At 30.7% G+C, this 23562-nt stretch overlaps 1 protein-coding gene across 3 annotated transcripts; it reads left to right on the top strand.

Annotated features, from left to right (window-relative positions):
• The first annotated feature begins 1659 nt into the window (after positions 1 to 1659).
• Positions 1660 to 23510, top strand: LOC119601108 (protein phosphatase Slingshot). 3 transcript variants are annotated; one of them, XM_037951858.1, is made up of 7 exons: positions 1660 to 2092; positions 19228 to 19302; positions 19361 to 19477; positions 19536 to 19986; positions 20432 to 20980; positions 21041 to 21236; positions 21302 to 23510. In XM_037951858.1, exons 2-7 carry the CDS (start codon positions 19282 to 19284, stop codon positions 21330 to 21332), a joined length of 1365 nt encoding a protein of 454 aa, XP_037807786.1. In that variant the 5' UTR covers positions 1660 to 2092; positions 19228 to 19281; the 3' UTR covers positions 21333 to 23510. The 3 variants fall into 3 exon arrangements, with proteins under 3 accessions (XP_037807786.1, XP_037807784.1, XP_037807785.1); XM_037951856.1 differs by lacking the exon at positions 1660 to 2092 and adding an exon at positions 8365 to 8612; XM_037951857.1 differs by lacking the exon at positions 1660 to 2092 and adding an exon at positions 8387 to 8608.
• Positions 23511 to 23562: the final 52 nt, after the last annotated feature.

Genomic DNA, 23562 nt, shown 5'->3' with positions numbered 1-23562 from the left:
TATATATAAGGTTTTTACGTACAATTTCATTAAAGTAGCAGTTTTTTTTAAGGTTGACAAATTTCGAAACCTGCAAGTTTACACTGCGCATATACAAATTGAATAGATACAGAGAGAAAGAATGAGTTTAAAAGTTGTAATGGAAAAAAATCAGTTTCTCTTAATGTTATTCCATCATCCCACCCAATATATTATATATTTATGTGATTTTCTTTCAACATGGTATAAATGCTAAATTATCTTAGCCATTAATCTTTTATTTTTATTTGTATAAACAATATACATACATCCACACATATTCATGTACTCATAGTGTAAGTGCATACTTTACGATTGCCACATACATACACTGATACAATGTATGTATGTATCAAATGTAGTCGAAGTATTTGACATGTATGTATCAAAGTATATGTACATATGTATGTATGTGTGTATATCCTAAAAAGCATTTAAATAAATATGTATGTCTTTAAATATTTATTCATATCAAACTGTTGTGATTTAAGTTCTTTCAATGAAAATGTTTTGTATGAAAAGTAAATGATTCATGGGTTTGTTTTACCACAAGGGGGTGTCCTTGTCATTGCACCAACAACACAATTTGAACTAACAAAATATGTATTTACGTTGAGTTGGATGAACGGCTGACGTTTTCGTTTGTTTAATACATATATTAAGTGTACAATTAAATGTATAGAGTTAAGTTTTACTCTCAAGACATTAGTTGTTCGTTTCTTACTCTCGAATTCTATGGCTAAATTTTATGGAGGCAACTTGTCACGTTTTATTATTTTAATGTAATTGTACAAAAGTTATTGCCCTTCTTAAGGCTTGGGACATTTTTAATATTATTGAAAACAAATGAGCTTATGTACTTAATTATCGTAATAATAATTTTCTTTGTGAAATAAGATTTTGCCAATTTGAATTGTTTTGCAAATTTTTGATAATGACATTTCCATTTGTAAAGTATGTATAAATGTTTTAAAAGAATCTTTAAATTAATTACAAACTTTTAAAATGTGCACCACGTTTGCATTCCTTGCTTGGAAGGAGTAAATATATTTAAACTTTATTGTATATGTATGTGTTTTGTATATGTGTATGTATAATAATGTATGTACATATACATATATATATATGTATATATGTTTGTAAACATACATATATATGTTTGAGTAAATAAATTTAGCTAAAAATAGTAATTCATTCATGATTTCTGAATTACAACAATTTATTTGTTTCAAAACAAAACTTTACCGAATTATTTAAACCTAAGATATCGTAACGTTACGTAAGGTAATACAATTCATATTATAAATACTTGTTACGTCATAACATAGTCTTGAGAAAAACGTCTATGATTGTTTTATATCGTTTGAATATTTCCAAATTTTGAATTATGACACTCTTAATGCTAACGAGAAATTTCTTGGTAAATAATTCTATGTGATTACTTTTTTCATGTTAATTGTACCCACTGGCCAGTACGTTACGTTTACGTTAGCTTAAGTCTGCTCTTCATAGTTATTCTCTGCAAAATACTCAACTCAAAAATGGAGTGAATACTCATCCATGTTATTTTAGAGTGAAAGTCTCTTAAAAGAGATAGAACTATGGGAATATTATTTAGTCCTTAATGACTCGGCTCGCTGTAAAAATGTGATAATATTTTTTTTCTTGTCGTGCAAATAAAATTTGTTGTAATTCAAGTTGTAGCGGTTTCTAAATAAATATTTTTTATTTATTTATTAAAATTCATATGGCAAAAAATAATTTTTACTAATATGCACGTTAGTAGATTTCTCAATAATGTGGATTTAAAGAAAATTAAGTGCAAATAAGATACATAGATATCTACATACATACGTATGGATATATGTATGTATATTTAGGAACATATTATTGTATCGTGTATGCTTATTTTATGAAAACTGTGATATAACAATTTTAAGTGTGTGTAAACGTGTGTACATCAAATCAAAAAAGTGCGTTTTCTTCACAAAACAAAATTTTAAAGTCTTCATTGTTTTTGGAAATAAATTAAAGTCAAATAAGTTTTGTAAATCTCGAAATAAGGTTCAACTAAGTATGTATACGCTTTTTATATACATTATAAACAAATCAAATTTTCTATATTCTTTCAAATGCATGCACATTTCATTAGTTTTGAATGCATTTTTTATCATTATAATCGTGAATATGTATATATGCATGAGGTTATTGGAAAATATTGGTAACCAAGGTGAAATAATTGTTGTAGTATAATCAACTAGAAATGAATGCAGCAGTTAATAGCGGAAAATAAATAAATAATTTAAATATTAATAATATTTTACACTTTAATTAACAAATAATTATATATTATTTTAAACTATCATATACTCGTGCATCTATATAAGAGACCTATACATACATTTGTGTCTATGTGTGTTCTTACATACATATGTACATATATACTATGTATGTACAATATATAGCATGTTTTTATGATTATGTATTTCATTCTATACATAAACGAGTTGTACAAGTTTGAATTTGGATTGCCTTATGTTTTAATTTCGTTTTAGTATAGTTTAACAACAAAAACAACCACCTCACGTGTCGTGTCTACAGGAAACTCCGCTCCAAATATTTTATCTACAGTAAAATCTCTGTAAATACCTTATTTTCATAAAAAAGGCATTTATTACATTTTTCGAATTTGACTAGAGATTATTCAAAACCAGTATATTATAATGTGTATTTACATTAAACCAGCTGATATGAGCGTAAAGTGCTCACAGCTATAGCTGCCAACTTTTGACAGTTTTTACTACTAAATACGTTAATTTAATACTAGCTTAATGAATCACCAAATGATTGTTAAAACTAGCTAGATACTATTGGCTCTGTTGTATCTTTAATATCCTACAAGAGGAAGGAAGTTATGCATTATGATGGCCTAAACTGGAAGGATCACTAAAAGGGATAGATCCTATATTGTTCCCTTTCTGACGTTAATTTAATACTAGCTTAATGAATCACCAAATGATTGTTAAAACTAGTTAGATACTATCGGCTCTGTTGTATCTTTAATATCCTATAAAAGGAAGGAAGTTATGCATTACGATGGCCTAAACCGGAAGGACCACTAAAAGGAATAGATCTCATATTATTCCCTTTCTGACAGTGTTTAATATAGTAATTGTTATGAAATGAGATTTATTTACGTCAAAGTGATATCGATGGAAGATCTTCTAGTCGGCCCAAAGGCAGTTGTACAAAGTTTGATAAATGGACTTTTTCTTTAGCGATAGAGTCAATAATCCTTACGAATTTGGTATAACTATTTAGGACCACATAACATTTATTTGTATATATACTGAATTTTAGGTAACAGACGGATAAATAAAAAGAGCTTAAACGGGTTATAAAATTATTCCAAGGCTATTAGTATATTTTAAGGATGTAGAACCAATATTTTTGTGTTACAAACACCTATAAAGGTGAAAACCGGTGTGGCCTCCCGTAGGTTAGTTTTCTAGTCTGTTAGACTAAGGCAGTGCATAACGGGACCTTTCGAGGCCTAGTTGTATTTTTTCGGATTTGATGTAACATACATCCTTCTTTCAAACTAACAAGCTAAGGTGAAGACCATAATTATTTTATAAAATGATCTTTCCGATCTTTTAAAATAACTTCTAAGTTAATAGATTTGAATATGTTTTTTTAAATAATCAAAAATTTAAATCTTAATAAAAAAAACATCTGCGTAGAAGCTAAATGTGATTATAATAGGTCAAGAATTAAATATTTATTTAGTATTTTGCAGAGAAAATAATAATAATAATAATTATGACTTAATAACAATAATTGCAAAAATGTGTATGTTAATGACCCAAAAAAATCGTTCACTTCAAATCATTTGTTTTTACTATTTGGCACTATTACAGCTAAACATTAATTTAGAACAAATTTGTTGCATGCAACATTCTTATTGTAAGTATACTTCCATACATACATATGTATAGTATAATATTAAAAAAGAAAATAATTTGGTGAACATATACATTTGCACCTAATTAACTATATTAAATATTTCTTTGAAATTATTATTTATTTTTTTCTTTGAAATTAATATTTAAAATATAACTGAGAAAACACTTGAGTTCAATTTTTAACAATAATTTTACCTTTAAATTTAATTAAACAAATTTATTTTGTCATACAAGTGGCTACATACTCAAATATGTACAAAGTCACTATAGTATGAATGAGATTGTTTTAATTTCATAAATATTAATAAATCTACAAGTTTTATAATTTCCCCAAAGAGTTATAAAACAGTGAATACAAAAGAACACTTTTCACTTATCCTTTACATGCATAAAAAGGGGGAAAACCTAAAAATTAATATGCAGCTGTTTTGTTTAAACTATATTAAGTATATACATACATGTGTATGTATGTATGTATGTAGTGTCTTGTGAATATTTGGGCTTTTTGCCATTTGGCTGCCTTGATTATTGCCGCAAGTGAAAATTTACACCGCTACAGTTGCTACGACCTTTGTCCACTTTTGAATAACTCGATTAAAAGATGAATGGATAGTTGAATGTGTGAAAAGATTTAAGTGTTAAATGAAATTGAATGGGTAAAACAAACATAGCATGTTATCCTGTTTAATACTGACATATTAAATATTTACATTGGGTAAATATTTATTTACATATTATACATACAGACTACGTACACATACATTATATGTACGCGCTTCTAAATAAATTAATTTAAAGAATAAAATCCTACACCCTTTTTCATAAAGTCAGAAAGTTCATTTTAATTATTCATAAGCATAGTGACTGACGCTCCTTTTAATTATGGTTACACTTTAGAAAATGTAAAACATACAAAAACTTATTTACATTGTTGAATTTTGTACTTTGTATTCCATATTTTAAGGAATTAAAATTAAAAAAAAAAACAAACATAACGAGTGTTTTTGCGAATTTATAATTCATTAGAATTTTCGCAACAAAGAAACATTTTTAATAAGCTCAAAAATTACTATAAAGAATAATTTCGATTGAACTACGAAAAAAAAAAAACAAATATTTTCAGAAATTAACAAAAACATAAAAAGTTGATATGTTTTTTACAAGTATGTCTGTATATCATGTGATTACTTTTTCTTCGGTCATAATTCAATGTAAGGGTACTGTTAATTGTAAACAATAATTTAAGAATGTCTGCCAATATGTCTGTGTGCCACAAAAGCAAAAGTAAAAAAGTCAATAATTTTAAGAGTCTCATAATGTTCAGCTGAAACAAAACTCTTATAAGTTCTATAAATAAGTTGTTTTTATACTTTAGTTATATCGACTATAAAACGGATTCATGATATTTTCAAAAGTATATTTTATAAATTTTTGTATAACAGTCTAGCTTTGATAAAAAAGTGAACAAATGTTAAATGATTTTGAAAACAAAGTTTTGAAATGTTTTTCAAATATTTAGCAATATACTAGTGGATTCACTCATTGTTTAGTCTAATTACACACACATACATATGTATATCAGCATCATAATTTGGAGAGGAAGTTTCTTTCACATTCTAATACAATGTCGTGAAATATACCATTTCTGCTATGTAATATAAGAAGTGTTTAATAAACAATTCAAACTCAAACTTTATCTAAATACATTTTGAATTTATAAAAAAGTTTTTCTATTGTAGTAATTATTTAAAATGTTTGATAAGTCTTTTATAAATTAAGGTGACAAATACACATACATACCAACATACATGTATAAATGTACATTGAAAATCTCTTCTCTGTCTAATCACTAGCTTTTACCCTATAGTCCTAAATAAATACATAGTTTCAAGTTTATTTTATATTCACATGATATCAAAACTGCTTTTATTTATAACCATTAATTTTCCAACAACACTAGTGTTGTAAGTGTCTGCGTGTGTGTGTTAATGGGTCGGTCCATTATTTTACACACCCGTATTATTATATGAACACACATATCTACATACTGATGGTCAAACGTACATACATACATACATATGTACATGTTGTATATATAAACTAAGAAACATTTGTTTGTTTAGAAACCACGGATACTCATACACACATTAGGGTGCAATATATTTTCTAAAATATAATTTTTCTTTCATTGAGTCTGGAAAATGATTTATTGCTATTAAACTAAATAATAATTTTCGATATTTTTAGCTGATTTTTATCATATCAGATCCAAAATAAGATTTCTTCAGAAAATAATAAACAATTTTTTTGATTTGGTATCATCCTACTACTGTTTATCGCATCCGAACTCATGTGTGTAGTTGTGTTTTATGTGAACAAATTCTCTGTAAGTAAGTAGAAGGACAAGTGCTGATGCAGTAGTTAAAGATTCTATACAATTTTTATATGTAGGTATTAACTTGTCTGTAATGGGAATCGACACTGATTGCATTAGAGTTTAAATTGACAACGAGGTAACATTTATTATATATACATACATACATAAAAGCATTAAAATTGATTTAGAAAAATAAACAATTATAGAATCAAAAATAATGCCTCTCTCTCTCTTTTGTTGATTTTAAAAATATGTTTGGTATACTGTTATTATACTTTTCATTCTTTTGTATTAATTATTCTATGGTCTAAAACACTTTTAGTCAGATAAATCAATGATAGAACAAGGAATGTGATGATGGATTGTATGTATGTATGTATGTGTTCATAAGTGTGTAACTGGCATTTTTGATGTGCTCATTGTCTAGTCATTGTAACAGATCTAAAAGTGGTCACATACGTACCATGTATGTGTAAGTTTATTTGATTTCTTTCACACATTGACTTAAAGATATTTATAGGACACTTCAGTAATAAACAATTTTAAAAGCTTATCAATACACCTGTCGTGTAAAATGAGACATAACTATGTATAATCGAATTTGTGTAGCCCGCAACTGTACGTATGAGTATTGAATATTTATGAATAATAAGTATACGTCACTGCACCAATGAACTGCATGAAACATTTAAAAATGTTTTAAGTTTAGGAATTTATTTATGTCCCTGTATTAAACAAATCTAAAAGTATTGAGTAACTTTTGATATCGCGTTCCCCAAAAAATAGCAAGTATTTAATACTGGATACCCGCTAATATTTTGCCTGCACTAATGTATATCTTAAGTATGTACATAGAAATGCAACATTTCGTTGAACTCGTAGATGAGCATGAATAGAAATAAAATTCCTCTGGGGAACCTTTTTTTATCTAATTGTGTGAATTTATTGCTAAGTTTAGGTTAATGGTAAAACAAAACGAACTTTTACTAACTAGAATTCATTACTCTTGCAAATGTAGATTTATGCATTTCACTTGTATATGTATGTAAATATGTGTTGTTCATACATATAACCAAAAGTAGATATCTAAATGCATGTTAAAAACAAAGGAACTAAAACATCTGTGCAAACATTGTTTTATTCAATGTCATCATATAAGCCTAAAACTAGGCAATAATAAAAGCTAACAAGCCATAAGCATTTAAGTCAACAACAATCTGTTGAGTCAGCTGGCTCACATACAGCACTAGGCTAGAATAAAATTTCAAATACAACAGAAGAATGTGCATAAATATTATAAATAGTTATACATACATTGTACATCTCATCATAAAATGGTTTTGAACAAGAAAATTCCGAAATTTTTCTATTAAAAAGAAAACTAAGTAGCATTTCAACTTAGACCCCAACAATATTTGAATGTTCAAAAAGAAACTGTATTATTGTTTGTAGCATTTTTTGGTCAAAATATCACATGACCTATGACTTTCACTTTAAACATTTATATTGATTTCTTAGAAATTCAACGAAAAGGTAAAACAACTAATCAAATGTTTGCCAAAATTGTTTTTTATTCGAAAATAAAATAATATTTTAAGAAACAAAAACACTACATTAATATATTCACATTTACAGTGGATACACTAAAACTAATATAAAATAGTGTAAAAAGCTTTCAATAATAAAACTAATTTCTTTTTAAAGAACTTAGAATTTTGAAGTCATTATTAGTATGTTCTCAGAATATGGACTTTTACTTTTAAATTCGTTTCGTTTCAAAGCGTTAAGATCAACTTTATATGACAATAGGCGATTACATAATTTCTAATCTCATCTAATGATTAACATTTTTATTATGTTTTGTAAATAACGTTTAATAATTGTATAAGTAAAAATGCAACACTGTAGGAGTTGCCAACAAATCTGAAGAAAAACTGCAGCTAATAATAACAAACGTTTCTGATTTAAAAATGCAACACTGTCGGATGAGTTGCTCCAGTGATATGGCAATACAATACAACTGTCATCAATCTTGTTTTGGATGATCGCGAAAATATATGTACATACATATGCACATAAAAAGCGTAATATTATCAATCAGCAAGTAGTCAGTCAGTAAATCACAAAATATTCAGAAGTGCAAAAAATTAAGTTATAAATAATTTTTAAGAGCAATTCTCTTTGAATGAGATTTAATAATTTGTGCTAAAAACAAATTGCGTGTTAAAGTAAATCGATATATATACATGTATGTAAGTATGTACATGGATACGTATGTAATATGTATGTGCAGAGAAATTATAAACAAAAGGCAGTTCCGAACAATAACAAAAGTTTAGTTTAATTTGTTGTTTATTTTTGTACAAGCAATTGAAGCGACAGTAATTCACAATTTGTGAGCAGATAAGGTCTTATCATTTAATAATAATTTTCAATATTAATTCAAGCGAATTACAAAAGCATTCTCATCCACACAGCTGATTGTTTTTATATATTACAATCAGACTTATATGTATGTTTTGCATATCGATTTTTGTTGAGATAGAACTTCTCTCACTATTGCACGAAACTGAAATTCCCTTGATCAAACAAACACTTATGAATCCTCTGTCTCTTTCAGGTGTTGCTTATTTTAATATGTTTTAGCGAATGAAAATTAAAATTCCTTGACTACAGGTCAAGGAATGTACTTTAGTTATGTATTATTTTAACTAGCGGCTCTAGTTTAGCCAGTAAATGGACTTTTAAGTTTTCACAAAAAAACCGAGTTTTTTTTATAGTGATCACAGATTTTCTTTCTTTTTACCCTAGCGCCTCTGGTTTAGCCAGAAAATGGACTTTTAAGTTTTCACCCAAAAAATCGATATTTGTTGGGAAATTAAAGTGATCACAGATTTTCTTTCTTTTTGCCCTAGCGCGTCTGGTTTAGCCAGAAAATGGACTTTTAAGTTTTCACCCAAAAAATCGATTTTTGTTGAGAAATTAAAGTGATCACAGATTTTCTTTCTTTTTGCCCTAGCGCGTCTGGTTTAGCCAGAAAATGAACTTTTAAGTTTTCACCCAAAAAATCAATTTTTGGGAAATTAAAGTGATCACAGATTATCTTTCTTTTTTTAGCCCTAAAGCCTCTGGTTTAGCCAGAAAATGGACTTTTAAGTTTTCACCCAAAAAGTCGATATTTGTTGGGAAATTAAAGTGATCACAGATTTTCTTTCAATTTTTGGGAAATTAAAGTGATCACAGATTTTCTTTCTTTTTGCCCTAGCGCCTATGGTTTAGCCAGAAAATGGACTTTTAAGTTTTCACCCATAAAATCGATTTTTGTTGAGAAATTAAAGTGATCACAGATTTTCTTTCTTTTTGCCCTAGCGCGTCTGGTTTAGCCAGAAAATGGACTTTTAAGTTTTCACCCAAAAAATCGATTTTTGTTGGGAAATTAAAGTGATCACAGATTATCTTTCTTTTTGCCCTAGCGCCTCTGGTTTAGCCAGAAAATGGACTTTTAAGTTTTCACCCAAAAAATCAATTTTTGTTGGCAAATTAAAGTGATCACAGATTTTCTTTCTTTTGCCCTAGCGCGTCTGGTTTAGCCAGAAAATAGACTTTTAAGTTTTCACCCAAAAAATCAATTTTTGTTGGGAAATTAAAGTGATCACAGATTTTCTTTCTTTTTGCCCTAGCGCCTCTGGTTTAGCCAGAAAATGGACTTTTAAGTTTTCACCCCAAAAATCAATTTTTGTTGGAAAATTAAAGTGATCACAGATTTTCTTAATTTTTGCCCTAGCGCGTCTGGTTTAGCCAGAAAATGGACTTTTAAGTTTTCACCCAAAAAATCAATTTTTGTTGGGAAATTAAAGTGATCACAGATTTTCTTTCTTTTGCCCTAGCGCGTCTGGTTTAGCCAGAAAATGGACTTTTAAGTTTTCACCCAAAAAATCAATTTTTGTTGGGAAATTAAAGTGATCACAGATTTTTTTCTTTTAGCCTAGCGCGTCTGGTTTAGCCAGAAAATGGACTTTTAAGTTTTCTCCCAAAAAATCAATTTTTGTTGGGAAATTAAAGTGATCACAGATTTTCTTTCTTTTTGCCCTAGCGCCTCTGGTTTAGCCAGAAAATGAACTTTTAAGTTTTCACCCAAAAAATCAATTTTTGTTGAGAAATTAAAGTGATCACAGATTTTCTTTCTTTCCGGAAAATGGACTTTTAAGTTTTCACCCAAAAAATCGATATTTGTTGGGAAATTAAAGTGATCACAGATTTTCTTTCTTTTTGCCCTAGCGCGTCTGGTTTAGCCAGAAAATGGACTTTTAAGTTTTCCCCCAAAAAATCAATTTTTGTTGAGAAATTAAAGTGATCACAGATTTTCATTCTTTTTGCCCTAGCGCGTCTGGTTTAGTCAGAAAATGGACTTTTAAGTTTTCACCCAAAAAATCTATTTTTGGGAAATTAAAGTGATCACAGATTATCTTTCTTTTTGCCCTAAAGCCTCTGGTTTAGCCAGAAAATGGACTTTTAAGTTTTCACCCAAAAAATCATTTTTTGTTGGGAAATTAAAGTGATCATTATTATCTTTTCTTTTTGCCCTAGCGCCTCTGGTTTAGCCAGAAAATGGACTTTTATGTTTTCACCCAAAAAATCGATATTTGTTGGGAAATTAAAGTGATCACAGATTTTCTTTCTTTTTGTCCTAGCGCGTCTGGTTTAGACAGAAAATGGACTTTTAAGTTTTCACCCAAAAAATCAATTTTTGTTGGGACTTTAAAGTGATCACAGATTTTCTTTCTTTTTGCCCTAGCGCGTCTGGTTTAGCCAGAAAATGGACTTTTAAGTTTTCACCCAAAAAATCGATTTTTGTTGGGAAATTAAAGTGATCACAGATTTTCTTTCTTTTTGTCCTAGCGCGTCTGGTTTAGCCAGAAAATGGACTTTTAAGTTTTCACCCAAAAAATCGATTTTTGTTATGAAATTAAAGTGATCACAGATTATCTTTCTTTTTGCCCTAGCGCCTCTGGTTTAGCCAGAAAATGAACTTTTAAGTTTTCACCCAAAAAATCAATTTTTGTTGGGAAATTAAAGTGATCACAGATTTTCTTTCTTTTTGCCCTAGCGCGTCTGGTTTAGCCAGAAAATGGACTTTTAAGTTTTCACCCAAAAAATCAATTTTTGTTGGGAAGTTAAAGTGATCACAGATTATCTTTCTTTTTGCCCTAGCGCCTCTGGTTTAGCCAGAAAATGGACTTTTAAGTTTTCACCCAAAAAACCAATTTTTGTTGGGAAATTAAAGTGATCACAGATTTTCTTTCTTTTTGCCCTAGGGCGTCTGGTTTAGCCAGAAAATGGACTTTTAAGTTTTCCCCCAAAAAATCGATATTTGTTGGGAAATTAAAGTGATCACAGATTTTCTTTCTTTTTGCCCTAGCGCGTCTGGTTTAGCCAGAAAATGGACTTTTAAGTTTTCACCCAAAAAATCGATTTTTGTTGGGAAATTAAAGTGATCACAGATTGTCTTTCTTTTTGTCCTAGCGCCTCTGGTTTAGCCAGAAAATGGACTTTTAAGTTTTCACCCAAAAAATCGATATTTGTTGGGAAATTAAAATGATCACAGATTTTCTTTCTTTTTGCCCTAGCGCCTCTGGTTTAGTCAGAAAATGGACTTTTAAGTTTTCACCCAAAAAATCGATATATGTTGGGAAATTAAAGTGATCACAGATTTTCTTTCTTTTTGCCCTAGCGCGTCTGGTTTAGCCAGAAAATGGACTTTTAAGTTTTCACCCAAAAAATCGATTTTTGTTGGGAAATTAAAGTGATCACAGATTTTCTTTCTTTTTGCCCTAGCGCGTCTGGTTTAACCAGAAAATAAACTTTTAAGTTTTCACCCAAAAAATGAATTTTTGTTGGGAAATTGAAGTGATCACAGATTTTCATTCTTTTTGCCCTAGCGCATCTGGTTTAACCAGAAAATAAACTTTTAAGTTTTCACCCAAAAAATGAATTTTTGTTGGGAAATTGAAGTGATCACAGATTTTCATTCTTTTTGCCCTAGCGCGTCTGGTTTAGTCAGAAAATGGACTTTTATGTTTTCACCCGAAAAATCAATTTTTGTTGAGAAATTAAAGTGATCACAGATTTTCTTTCTTTTTGCCCTAGCGCGTCTGGTTTAGCCAGAAAATGGACTTTTAAATTTTCCCCCAAAAAATCAATTTTTGTTGAGAAATTAAAGTGATCACAGATTTTAATTCTTTTTGCCCTAGCGCGTCTGGTTTAGTCAGAAAATGGACTTTTAAGTTTTCACCCAAAAAATCTATTTTTGGGAAATTAAAGTGATCACAGATTATCTTTCTTTTTGCCCTAAAGCCTCTGGTTTAGCCAGAAAATGGACTTTTAAGTTTTCACCCAAAAAATCATTTTTTGTTGGGAAATTAAAGTGATCATTATTATCTTTTCTTTTTGCCCTAGCGCCTCTGGTTTAGCCAGAAAATGGACTTTTATGTTTTCACCCGAAAAATCGATATTTGTTGGGAAATTAAAGTGATCACAGATTTTCTTTCTTTTTGTCCTAGCGCGTCTGGTTTAGCCAGAAAATGGACTTTTAAGTTTTCACCCAAAAAATCATTTTTTGTTGGGAAATTAAAGTGATCATTATTATCTTTTCTTTTTGCCCTAGCGCCTCTGGTTTAGCCAGAAAATGGACTTTTATGTTTTCACCCGAAAAATCGATATTTGTTGGGAAATTAAAGTGATCACAGATTTTCTTTCTTTTTGTCCTAGCGCGTCTGGTTTAGCCAGAAAATGGACTTTTAAGTTTTCACCCAAAAAATCAATTTTTGTTATGAAATTAAAGTGATCACAGATTATCTTTCCTTTGGCCCTAGCGCCTCTGGCTTAGCCAGAAAATGGACTTTTAAGTTTTCACCCAAAAAATCAATTTTTGTTATGAAATTAAAGTGATCACAGATTATCTTTCTTTTTGCCCTAGCGCCTCTGGTTTAGCCAGAAAATGGACTTTTAAGTTTTCACCCCAAAAATTAATTTTTGTTGGGAAATTAAAGTGATCACAGATTTTCTTTCTTTTGCCCTAGCGCGTCTGGTTTAGCCAGAAAATGGACTTTTAAGTTTTCACCCAAAAAATCAATTTTTGTTATGAAATTAAAGTGATCACAGATTATCTTTCTTTTGGCCCTAGCGCCTCTGGCTTAGCCAGAAAATGGACTTTTAAGTTTTCACCAAAAAAATCAATTTTTGTTGGGAAATTAAAGTGATCATTCTTTTTGCCCTAGCGCCTCTGGTTTAGCCAGAAAATTAACTTTTAAGTTTTCACCCAAAAAATCGATTTTTGTTGGGAAATTAAAGTGATCACAGATTATATTTCTTTTTGCCCTAGCGCCTCTGGTTTAGCCAGAAAATGGACTTTTAAGTTTTCACCCGAAAAATCATTTTTTGTTGGGAAATTAAAGTGATCACAGATTATCTTTCTTTTTGCCCTAGCGCCTCTGGTTTAGCCAGAAAATGGACTTTTAAGTTTTTACCCAAAAAATCGATTTTTGTTGGGAAATTAAAGTGATCACAGATTTTCTCTCTTTTTGCCCTAGCGCGTCTGGTTTAGCCAGAAAATGAACTTTTAAGTTTTCACCCAAAAAATCGATTTTTGTTGGGAAATTAAAGTGATCACAGATTTTCTTTCTTTTTGTCCTAGCGCGTCTGGTTTAGCCAGAAAATGGACTTTTAAGTTTTCACCCAAAAAATCGATTTTTGTTATGAAATTAAAGTGATCACAGATTATCTTTCTTTTTGCCCTAGCGCGTCTGGTTTAGCCAGAAAATGAACTTTTAAGTTTTCACCCAAAAAATCATTTTTTGTTGGGAAATTAAAGTGATCACAGATTATCTTTCTTTTTGCCCTAGCGCCTCTGGTTTAGCCAGAAAATGAACTTTTAAGTTTTCACACAAAAAATCAATTTTTGTTGGGAAATTAAAGTGATCACAGATTTTCTGGTTTAGCCAGAAAATGGACTTTTAAGTTTTCACCCAAAAAATCGATATTTGTTGGGAAATTAAAGTGATCACAGATTTTCTTTCTTTTTGCCCTAGCGCGTCTGGTTTAGCCAGAAAATGGACTTTTAAGTTTTCACCCAAAAAATCGATTTTTGTTGGGAAATTAAAGTGATCACAGATTGTCTTCTTTTTGCCCTAGCGCCTCTGGTTTAGCCAGAAAATGGACTTTTAAGTTTTCACCCAAAAAATCAATTTTTGTTGGGAAATTAAAGTGATCACAGATTTTCTTTCTTTTTGCCCTAGCGCGTCTGGTTTAGCCAGAAAATGGACTTTTAAGTTTTCACCCAAAAAAATCAATTTTTGTTGGGAAATTAAAGTGATCACAGATTATCTTTCTTTTTGCCCTAGCGCCTCTGGTTTAGCCAGAAAATGAACTTTTAAGTTTTCACCCAAAAAATTAATTTTTGTTGGGAAATTGAAGTGATCACAGATTATCTTTCTTTTTGACCTAGCGCATCTGGTTTAGCCAGAAAATGGACTTTTAAGTTTTCACCCAAAAAATCGATTTTTGTTATGAAATTAAAGTGATCACAGATTATCTTTCTTTTTGCCCTAGCGCCTCTGGTTTAGCCAGAAAATGGACTTTTAAGTTTTCACCCAAAAAATCAATTTTTGTTGGGAAATTAAAGTGATCATTCTTTTTGCCCTAGCGCCTCTGGTTTAGCCAGAAAATGGACTTTTAAGTTTTCACCCAAAAAATCGATTTTTGTTGGGAAATTAAAGTGATCACAGATTATCTTTCTTTTTGCCCTAGCGCCTCTGGTTTAGCCAGAAAATGGACTTTTAAGTTTTCACCCAAAAAATCATTTTTTGTTGGGAAATTAAAGTGATCACAGATTATCTTTCTTTTTGCCCTAGCGCCTCCGGTTTAGCCAGAAAATGGACTTTTAAGTTTTCACCCGAAAAATCGATATTTGTTGGGAAATTAAAGTGATCACAGATTATCTTTCTTTTTGCCCTAGCGCCTCTGGTTTAGCCAGAAAATTAACTTTTAAGTTTTCACCCGAAAAATCGATTTTTGTTGGGAAATTAAAGTGATCACAGATTTTCTTTCTTTTTGCCCTAGCGCGTCTGGTTTAGCCAGAAAATGGACTTTTAAGTTTTCACCCAAAAAATCGATTTTTGTTGGGAAATTAAAGTGATCACAGATTTTCTTTCTTTTTGCCCTAGCGCCCCTGGTTTAGCCAGAAAATGGACTTTTAAGTTTTCACCCAAAAAATCTATTTTTGTTGGAAAATTAAAGTGATCACAGATTGTCTTTCTTTTTGCCCTAGCGCCTCTGGTTTAGCCAGAAAATGGACTTTTAAGTTTTTACCCAAAAAATCGAATTTGTTGGGAAATTAAAGTGATCACAGATTTTCTTCCTTTTTGCCCTAGCGCGTCTGGTTTAGCCAGAAAATGGACTTTTAAGTTTTCACCCAAAAAATCGATTTTTGTTGGGAAATTAAAGTGATCACAGATTATCTTTCTTTTTGACCTAGCGCCTCTGGGAAATTAAAGTGATCACAGATTTTCTTTCCTTTTGCCCTAGCGCCTCTGGTTTAGCCAGAAAATGAACTTTTAAGTTTTCACCCAAAAAATCAATTTTTGTTGGGAAATTAAAGTGATCACAGATTTTCTTTCTTTTTGCCCTAGCGCCCCTGGTTTAGCCAGAAAATGGACTTTTAAGTTTTCACCCAAAAAATCTATTTTTGTTGGAAAATTAAAGTGATCACAGATTGTCTTTCTTTTTGCCCTAGCGCCTCTGGTTTAGCCAGAAAATGGACTTTTAAGTTTTTACCCAAAAAATCGAATTTGTTGGGAAATTAAAGTGATCACAGATTTTCTTCCTTTTTGCCCTAGCGCGTCTGGTTTAGCCAGAAAATGGACTTTTAAGTTTTCACCCAAAAAATCGATTTTTGTTGGGAAATTAAAGTGATCACAGATTATCTTTCTTTTTGACCTAGCGCCTCTGGGAAATTAAAGTGATCACAGATTTTCTTTCCTTTTGCCCTAGCGCCTCTGGTTTAGCCAGAAAATGAACTTTTAAGTTTTCACCCAAAAAATCAATTTTTGTTGGGAAATTAAAGTGATCACAGATTTTCTTTCTTTTTGCCCTAGCGCGTCTGGTTTAGCCAGAAAATGGACTTTTAAGTTTTTACCCACAAAATCGATTTTTGTTGAGAAATTAAAGTGATCACAGATTTTCTTTCTTTTTGCCCTAGCGCGTCTGGTTTAGCCAGAAAATGAACTTTTAAGTTTTCACACAAAAAATCAATTTTTGGGAAATTAAAGTGATCACAGATTATCTTTCTTTTTGCCCTAGCGCCTCTGGTTTAGCCAGAAAATGGACTTTTAAGTTTTCACCCAAAAAGTCGATATTTGTTGGGAAATTAAAGTGATCACAGATTTTCTTTCTTTTTGCCCTAGCGCGTCTGGTTTAGCCAGAAAATGGACTGTTAAGTTTTTACCCAAAAAATCGATTTTTGTTGGGAAATTAAAGTGATCACAGATTTTCTTTCATTTTGCCCTAGCGCCTCTGGTTTAGCCAGAAAATGGACTTTTAAGTTTTCACCCAAAAAATCATTTTTTGTTGGGAAATTAAAGTGATCACAGATTATTTTTCTTTTTGCCCTAGCGCCTCTGGTTTAGCCAGAAAATGGACTTTTATGTTTTCACCCGAAAAATCGATATTTGTTGGGAAATTAAAGTGATCACAAATTTTCTTAATTTTTGCCCTAGCGCCTCTGGTTTAGCCAGAAAATGGACTTTTAAGTTTTCACCCGAAAAATCAATTTTTGTTGGGAAATTGAAGTGATCACAGATTATCTTTCTTTTTGACCTAGCGCCTCTGGTTTAGCCAGAAAATGAACTTTTAAGTTTTCACCCAAAAAATCGATTTTTGTTATGAAATTAAAGTGATCACAGATTTTCTTTCTTTTTGCCCTAGCGCCTCTGGTTTAGCCAGAAAATGGACTTTTAAGTTTTCACCCAAAAAATCAATTTTTGTTGGGAAATTGAAGTGATCACAGATTTTCTTTCTTTTTGCCCTAGCGCGTCTGGTTTAGCCAGAAAATGGACTTTTAAGTTTTCACCCAAAAAATTGATTTTTGTTATGAAATTAAAGTGATCACAGATTATCTTTCTTTTTGCCCTAGCGCCTCTGGTTTAGCCAGAAAATGGACTTTTAAGTTTTCACCCAAAAAATCAATTTTTGTTGGGAAATTAAAGTGATCATTCTTTTTGCCCTAGCGCCTCTGGTTTAGCCAGAAAATGGACTTTTAAGTTTTCACCCAAAAAATCGATTTTTGTTGGGAAATTAAAGTGATCACAGATTATCTTTCTTTTTGCCCTAGCGCCTCTGGTTTAGCCAGAAAATGGACTTTTAAGTTTTCACCCAAAAAATCATTTTTTGTTGGGAAATTAAAGTGATCACAGATTATCTTTCTTTTTGCCCTAGCGCCTCCGGTTTAGCCAGAAAATGGACTTTTAAGTTTTCACCCGAAAAATCGATATTTGTTGGGAAATTAAAGTGATCACAGATTATCTTTCTTTTTGTTGGGAAATTAAAGTGATCACAGATTTTCTTTCTTTTTGCCCTAGCGCGTCTGGTTTAGCCAGAAAATGGACTTTTAAGTTTTCACCCAAAAAATCGATTTTTGTTGGGAAATTAAAGTGATCACAGATTTTCTTTCTTTTTGCCCTAGCGCCCCTGGTTTAGCCAGAAAATGGACTTTTAAGTTTTCACCCAAAAAATCTATTTTTGTTGGAAAATTAAAGTGATCACAGATTGTCTTTCTTTTTGCCCTAGCGCCTCTGGTTTAGCCAGAAAATGGACTTTTAAGTTTTTACCCAAAAAATCGAATTTGTTGGGAAATTAAAGTGATCACAGATTTTCTTCCTTTTTGCCCTAGCGCGTCTGGTTTAGCCAGAAAATGGACTTTTAAGTTTTCACCCAAAAAATCGATTTTTGTTGGGAAATTAAAGTGATCACAGATTATCTTTCTTTTTGACCTAGCGCCTCTGGGAAATTAAAGTGATCACAGATTTTCTTTCTTTTTGCCCTAGCGCCTCTGGTTTAGCCAGAAAATGAACTTTTAAGTTTTCACCCAAAAAATCAATTTTTGTTGGGAAATTAAAGTGATCACAGATTTTCTTTCTTTTTGCCCTAGCGCGTCTGGTTTAGCCAGAAAATGGACTTTTAAGTTTTTACCCAAAAAATCGATTTTTGTTGGGAAATTAAAGTGATCACAGATTTTCTTTCTTTTTGCCCTAGCGAAGAAAATGCCAGAAAATGTACTTTTAAGTTTTCACCCAAAAAATCAATTTTTGTTGGGGAAAACAGATTTTCTTTCTTTTTGCCCTAGCGCCTCTGGTTTAGCCAGAAAATGTACTTTTAAGTTTTCACCCAAAAAATCGATTTTTGTCGGGGAATTAAAGTGATCACAGATTTTCTTTCTTTTTGACCTAGCGCGTCTGGTTTAGCCAGAAAATGGACTTTTACGTTTTCACTAAAAAAATCGATTTTTTTTGGGATATTAAAGTGATCACAGATTTTCTTTCTTTTTGCTCTCCGCCTCTGGTTTAGCCAGAGAATGGACTTTTAAGTTTTCATCCAAAAAATCGATTTGGGAAATTGAAAAGATTTTTTTGACTCAAAGATTCGGTTTTTTTGTTAGAAAATTAAAGAGATCACAGATTTGCTTTCTTTTTGACCTCTAGTTTAGCTAGAAAATGGACTTTTATGTTGCTTTTGATTTGCACTATATAAATATATATTATTATTAAGGAGCTTGTAATATAAACCTTAAATAATTACAAATTGTATTTCTTCCAGATTTGCCTTATAGAAACTTGTTACATTGATTTGTCATAACTTAAATGATAAAACATGGGAAATGGAATGAACAAGGTAAAATATGATATTATTATAGGATTACGAAATGTTTAAAATTCTATTACAATTTAAGGTATTGCCGGGCTTATATGTTGGCAACTATCGAGATTCAAAGGACACCCAACAATTGGACAAATTTCAAATAACTCATATTGTGGCCATACATGATAGTCCTAGAAGATTACTGCCGGTATGTATTTTTTTTAATTTTCGCTAGGCGAAAGTTTAATTTTATAAAATCGTTTTAGGATAAACACTATTTATGCGTAATGGCGGCAGATACGCCGGATCAAAACCTTTCGCAATATTTTAGCGTTTGCAATGATTTTATTCATGCTGCGCGTTTGAGAGAAGGCAACGTCCTGATACATTGTTTGGCGGGTATGTCTCGATCCGTTACTGTTGCTGTGGCATACATAATGACAGCTACCAATTTGAATTGGAAAGATGCTTTGAAAGTAGTGCGTGCTGGTCGCGCTGTAGCCAATCCGAATGTTGGCTTCCAAACACAATTACAGGAGTTTGAAATGTATCGTTTGAGTGAAGAACGCAGACGTTTGAGAGAAAGATTTCCCTCGACCGCTTTAGAACAGCTAGACCGGGCGAAATGTTTATCAGCCTTAGATAACTATGAAGAGTTACTGCAAAACAAGGATATATGCGAAGGAAATTGTGTGCGAGGCGAAAAATGTCCTACAGGTGGGCTGATTGTAGATTTTAAGGAGAAATCAAAGAATCAAGAATCAAGTTTAGGTAATGGTTCCACAGATAAAAGTATAAATCAAAGCTATACATTAACCTTTGCGCATGAGCAATGGAAGAATCCAAAAGCAAGAGGCTCAAGAACTAAAAAACCAGAAAATATTTGTTTGGAAAATGATGGAAGTGGTGTAGTGCTAATGGACAACGTAACATTTTATGAAGCTTTAATAAATCGAGTTACCAAGAGTCAATCCTTAGAATATTCCGAAAACTGATTAAAATTAATTGTACTTGTTTCACTAAAATTTAATAAATATTAATTTTTTGCCATTATTTCAATTAAAAAATTATACATCCATTCATTCATTTAATAACCGTTCATTCAAACCTTTACGAGTTATTACATTCCTATAAATATGTTTATTACATTGTTAAAATCTAGGTGTTTGCAATATGGACCCCACCAAAGGTCTCTTCCGCCGACGACCTTCATCTGCCTCAACACGATCACGCCTCCGACCTCAAAGTTCTACCGGAGGGGTAACCACCGCACAGTCGTGTCCGAATTCACCGAAACACAACACCCAAGGTGGCGTGGGGTCACGTCGTTCATTGGGTGGACAAAAAATTCCAGAAGACGAAGAGGCCCACCTTTCACCCACCACTTCTACTGAAGCGGCCGAATATGCAGCCGCTATTGAAGCAAGTCGCTTAGAGGCTCAGCAGCAACTATTACAGCAACAGCAACAACAAAAACAACAACAACAACTTCAAAAATCACCTACAAGAAATTCTATAAGATCACCTCGTGTCAGCAGTGCTGGGAGTCGTTTGACTGGAAATTCAAAATCAGTTAAAACCAATAATAGTTCGGCGTCTACTACAACAGGTGGTAAAAACGGATCCCCACATCTTCAACGTAGTGCCAGTACGGTTAGTGGTTTGGCCGTTCGACCTCGCAGCAGTCCAGCCGGCTTACATTCCTACACAGGTGGTTCAGCCAATCAGTAAGATAAAATTGGATTTTCATAGTATTTCCTAAATTTTTTAGGTTCCGTGCCATCCTCCGTCCATGGATCGCGTGTCGATTTGCGAGATGCTGACAAGGGATCGGCCATATATTTAGGTTGTTCGGCACCACGAAATTCTTCGCTGTCACTAGCCTCCTCACGTGCTTCGTCGGGATCATCGGCACCACCCTCACCGGCAAGAACACCACCTGTTAGTCCTCGTCAGGGCGTTAGAAGGTAAAACAATACTCAAATGATCATCAAATATTGGATTATTTAACACTATTTATTTCCTTCAACAGATCCACCAGTTTAATAAAGAAACAGAGATGAAACTTCATGATGATTTTTTATAAAAATCATAACCGACAATTACGTTGTTTTCTTAAACAATTCAAATTTAAGTGATTCTTACGCGAAAGCAATGATAAACGTTCTAAGCTTAAACAATTATTAGTATATACTGCAAAGGGATCATATGGAAGAGACGCATTTTTAAAGAATTAAGACAATTTTTTAAGAAGCATTTTGTTTTAAAAGTACTCTTACTTACTGCTTAAAACAAATATTAAACATTAAAGCTAATCTAAATCTCAATTCCAAATATAAACTTAAAATCTATATTAAAAACTATAAGCATTTAACGCTTAATCTGATAAAATTAAAAATATATAAAAATAATAATATAAAACTGAATCTATATACAACATAAGTTCAAATATGTAATTAAAGGCATAAACTTTAAAAGCAATTAAACTAGATTTCATACGTTTTGTTAAGTAAGGCTTAAATATGAACTAAATATTTACATAACAAAAAACTTTAATTATAAACTGAAGAAAATCTATCTATATTAACTGAAAATATATTTAACAATCTGGAGCTATTGTCAAAAACAAAGACATTTATTTTTTCTACACTTTTCTGACTATTAAGCTTACATTCATATATCATATTGACATAATTAAAATGAAGCTATCGAAATATAAGTAAATTAATTAAATACCGGATCATTTCATAAACTATACTCAGATAGGCAATTACACACAAATCTATATTTACAAATTCAACGCTGGTACCTTTAAAAGTAATACATGAAATATAAGATTACAGATAATAGTACATGTTTGTTACCTGTTAAAATTTAAGAAAAGCAAATAATTATTTAAAATGATTAGCTCAACTCAGTAATTTTTTAAATTTACTTATTTAAATAAGAACAGATTTATTTAAGAAAGTTGTTAACTTATTAAGGTTTGAGAATTACAATTTAGAAACAAATCCGAATGTAAAATGTATTACTACAGAAGTTGCACTAACTTCATTTTAGAGGACCTGTATGGCCTTAAGATTTTTATGATAATAATCATAACTGAAAGAAATCTAAAACAATTTTGAACTTTCAATATTAATATTATTTAATTATAATTATTCTATGAAAAACAACCACACAGGAAAACATAAAATATTGTTAGATCAAACTTGTTTAAAATCTCCTCATGTGTAGCAAATGATTCCTATTCTCGTAGAGCTTTAAGGTACTACGAATGATATCGCATTTTACATAATGATAAACACACAAACATTCATACATAGAAATGTACGTACATATTTATGTACAGTTTGAAATTGATTATAATTGATATAAATATAGAGAAATTTCTTTGAAAATATATTAAATTTTGTTTTATATAAATTTATATTTTTAACTTGATAAGTCAAGTTCATTTAGATAAACATAAAAGTTGTTTGTTAGAAATATCTTAGATTTTTTATACAAAAAAGCATAAAATACCATTGTTTTTATACCAAAAAGTTGTTACATGTTATTGTTAAATAAATTAGCTTTAAACTTTAGAGAAAAGCCTTTTTGTTTTTTTTTTTTAATAGCGAAAGCTTGTCTATTAGCATTAAAAATATAATACGGAAAAATATTCAAATCCACATTTTTAACTTTTCGAAAAATAACTAAATTTAAAATATTTAGCTTAATTTTCATTAAAAATGCCACAATCATTTAAAATATAAAAAAAAGAAAACAAAATATAATTTTTTAACAACACCCAAAATCAACTATATGCACCAATAAAATAAAATGCTATATAAAAAGTAAATAAATTTAAAATGACCTCGACAAAAATACAATGCAAACAGTTAAATTTCCGTTTGAATTATTTTTAATAAAATGATTCTTGTGCGACTTACTCAATTATTTTGAAGTCGATATTTTTTGATCTACCATTAAATATATCGCATTGTCTCTAAATATTTTTTAAAAAATTCAGAAATATACAAATTGTTAATAACCTGTTAGGTCATTTTAAGAGTTTAAAACACTGTGTAATATTACAAACAAATTAATTAAACTTAATTGAATAAAAAAATTAATGTTATTAAAATAAAATATTTATGTTAATGATTTTTATAAAAAAATAAAGAAGTTATTATTATTATTATTATTTATGTTTTAATTATTTTCTTAAATAAAGGCATACAAATTTTGAGGTCTGATTGAGGTCAAATGGGAAAATTTCATTCAATATTCCAAGCGAATAAGAATGAA

The sequence above is a fragment of the Lucilia sericata genome, unplaced genomic scaffold (genome assembly GCF_015586225.1).
Source record: "Lucilia sericata isolate MDLA Ls3-8-SP2 unplaced genomic scaffold, ASM1558622v1 Contig000143F_arrow, whole genome shotgun sequence".
NCBI lineage: Eukaryota > Metazoa > Arthropoda > Insecta > Diptera > Calliphoridae > Lucilia > Lucilia sericata.
Note: the sequence above shows the minus strand (reverse complement) of the source record. Positions and strands in the feature narration are given on the sequence as shown.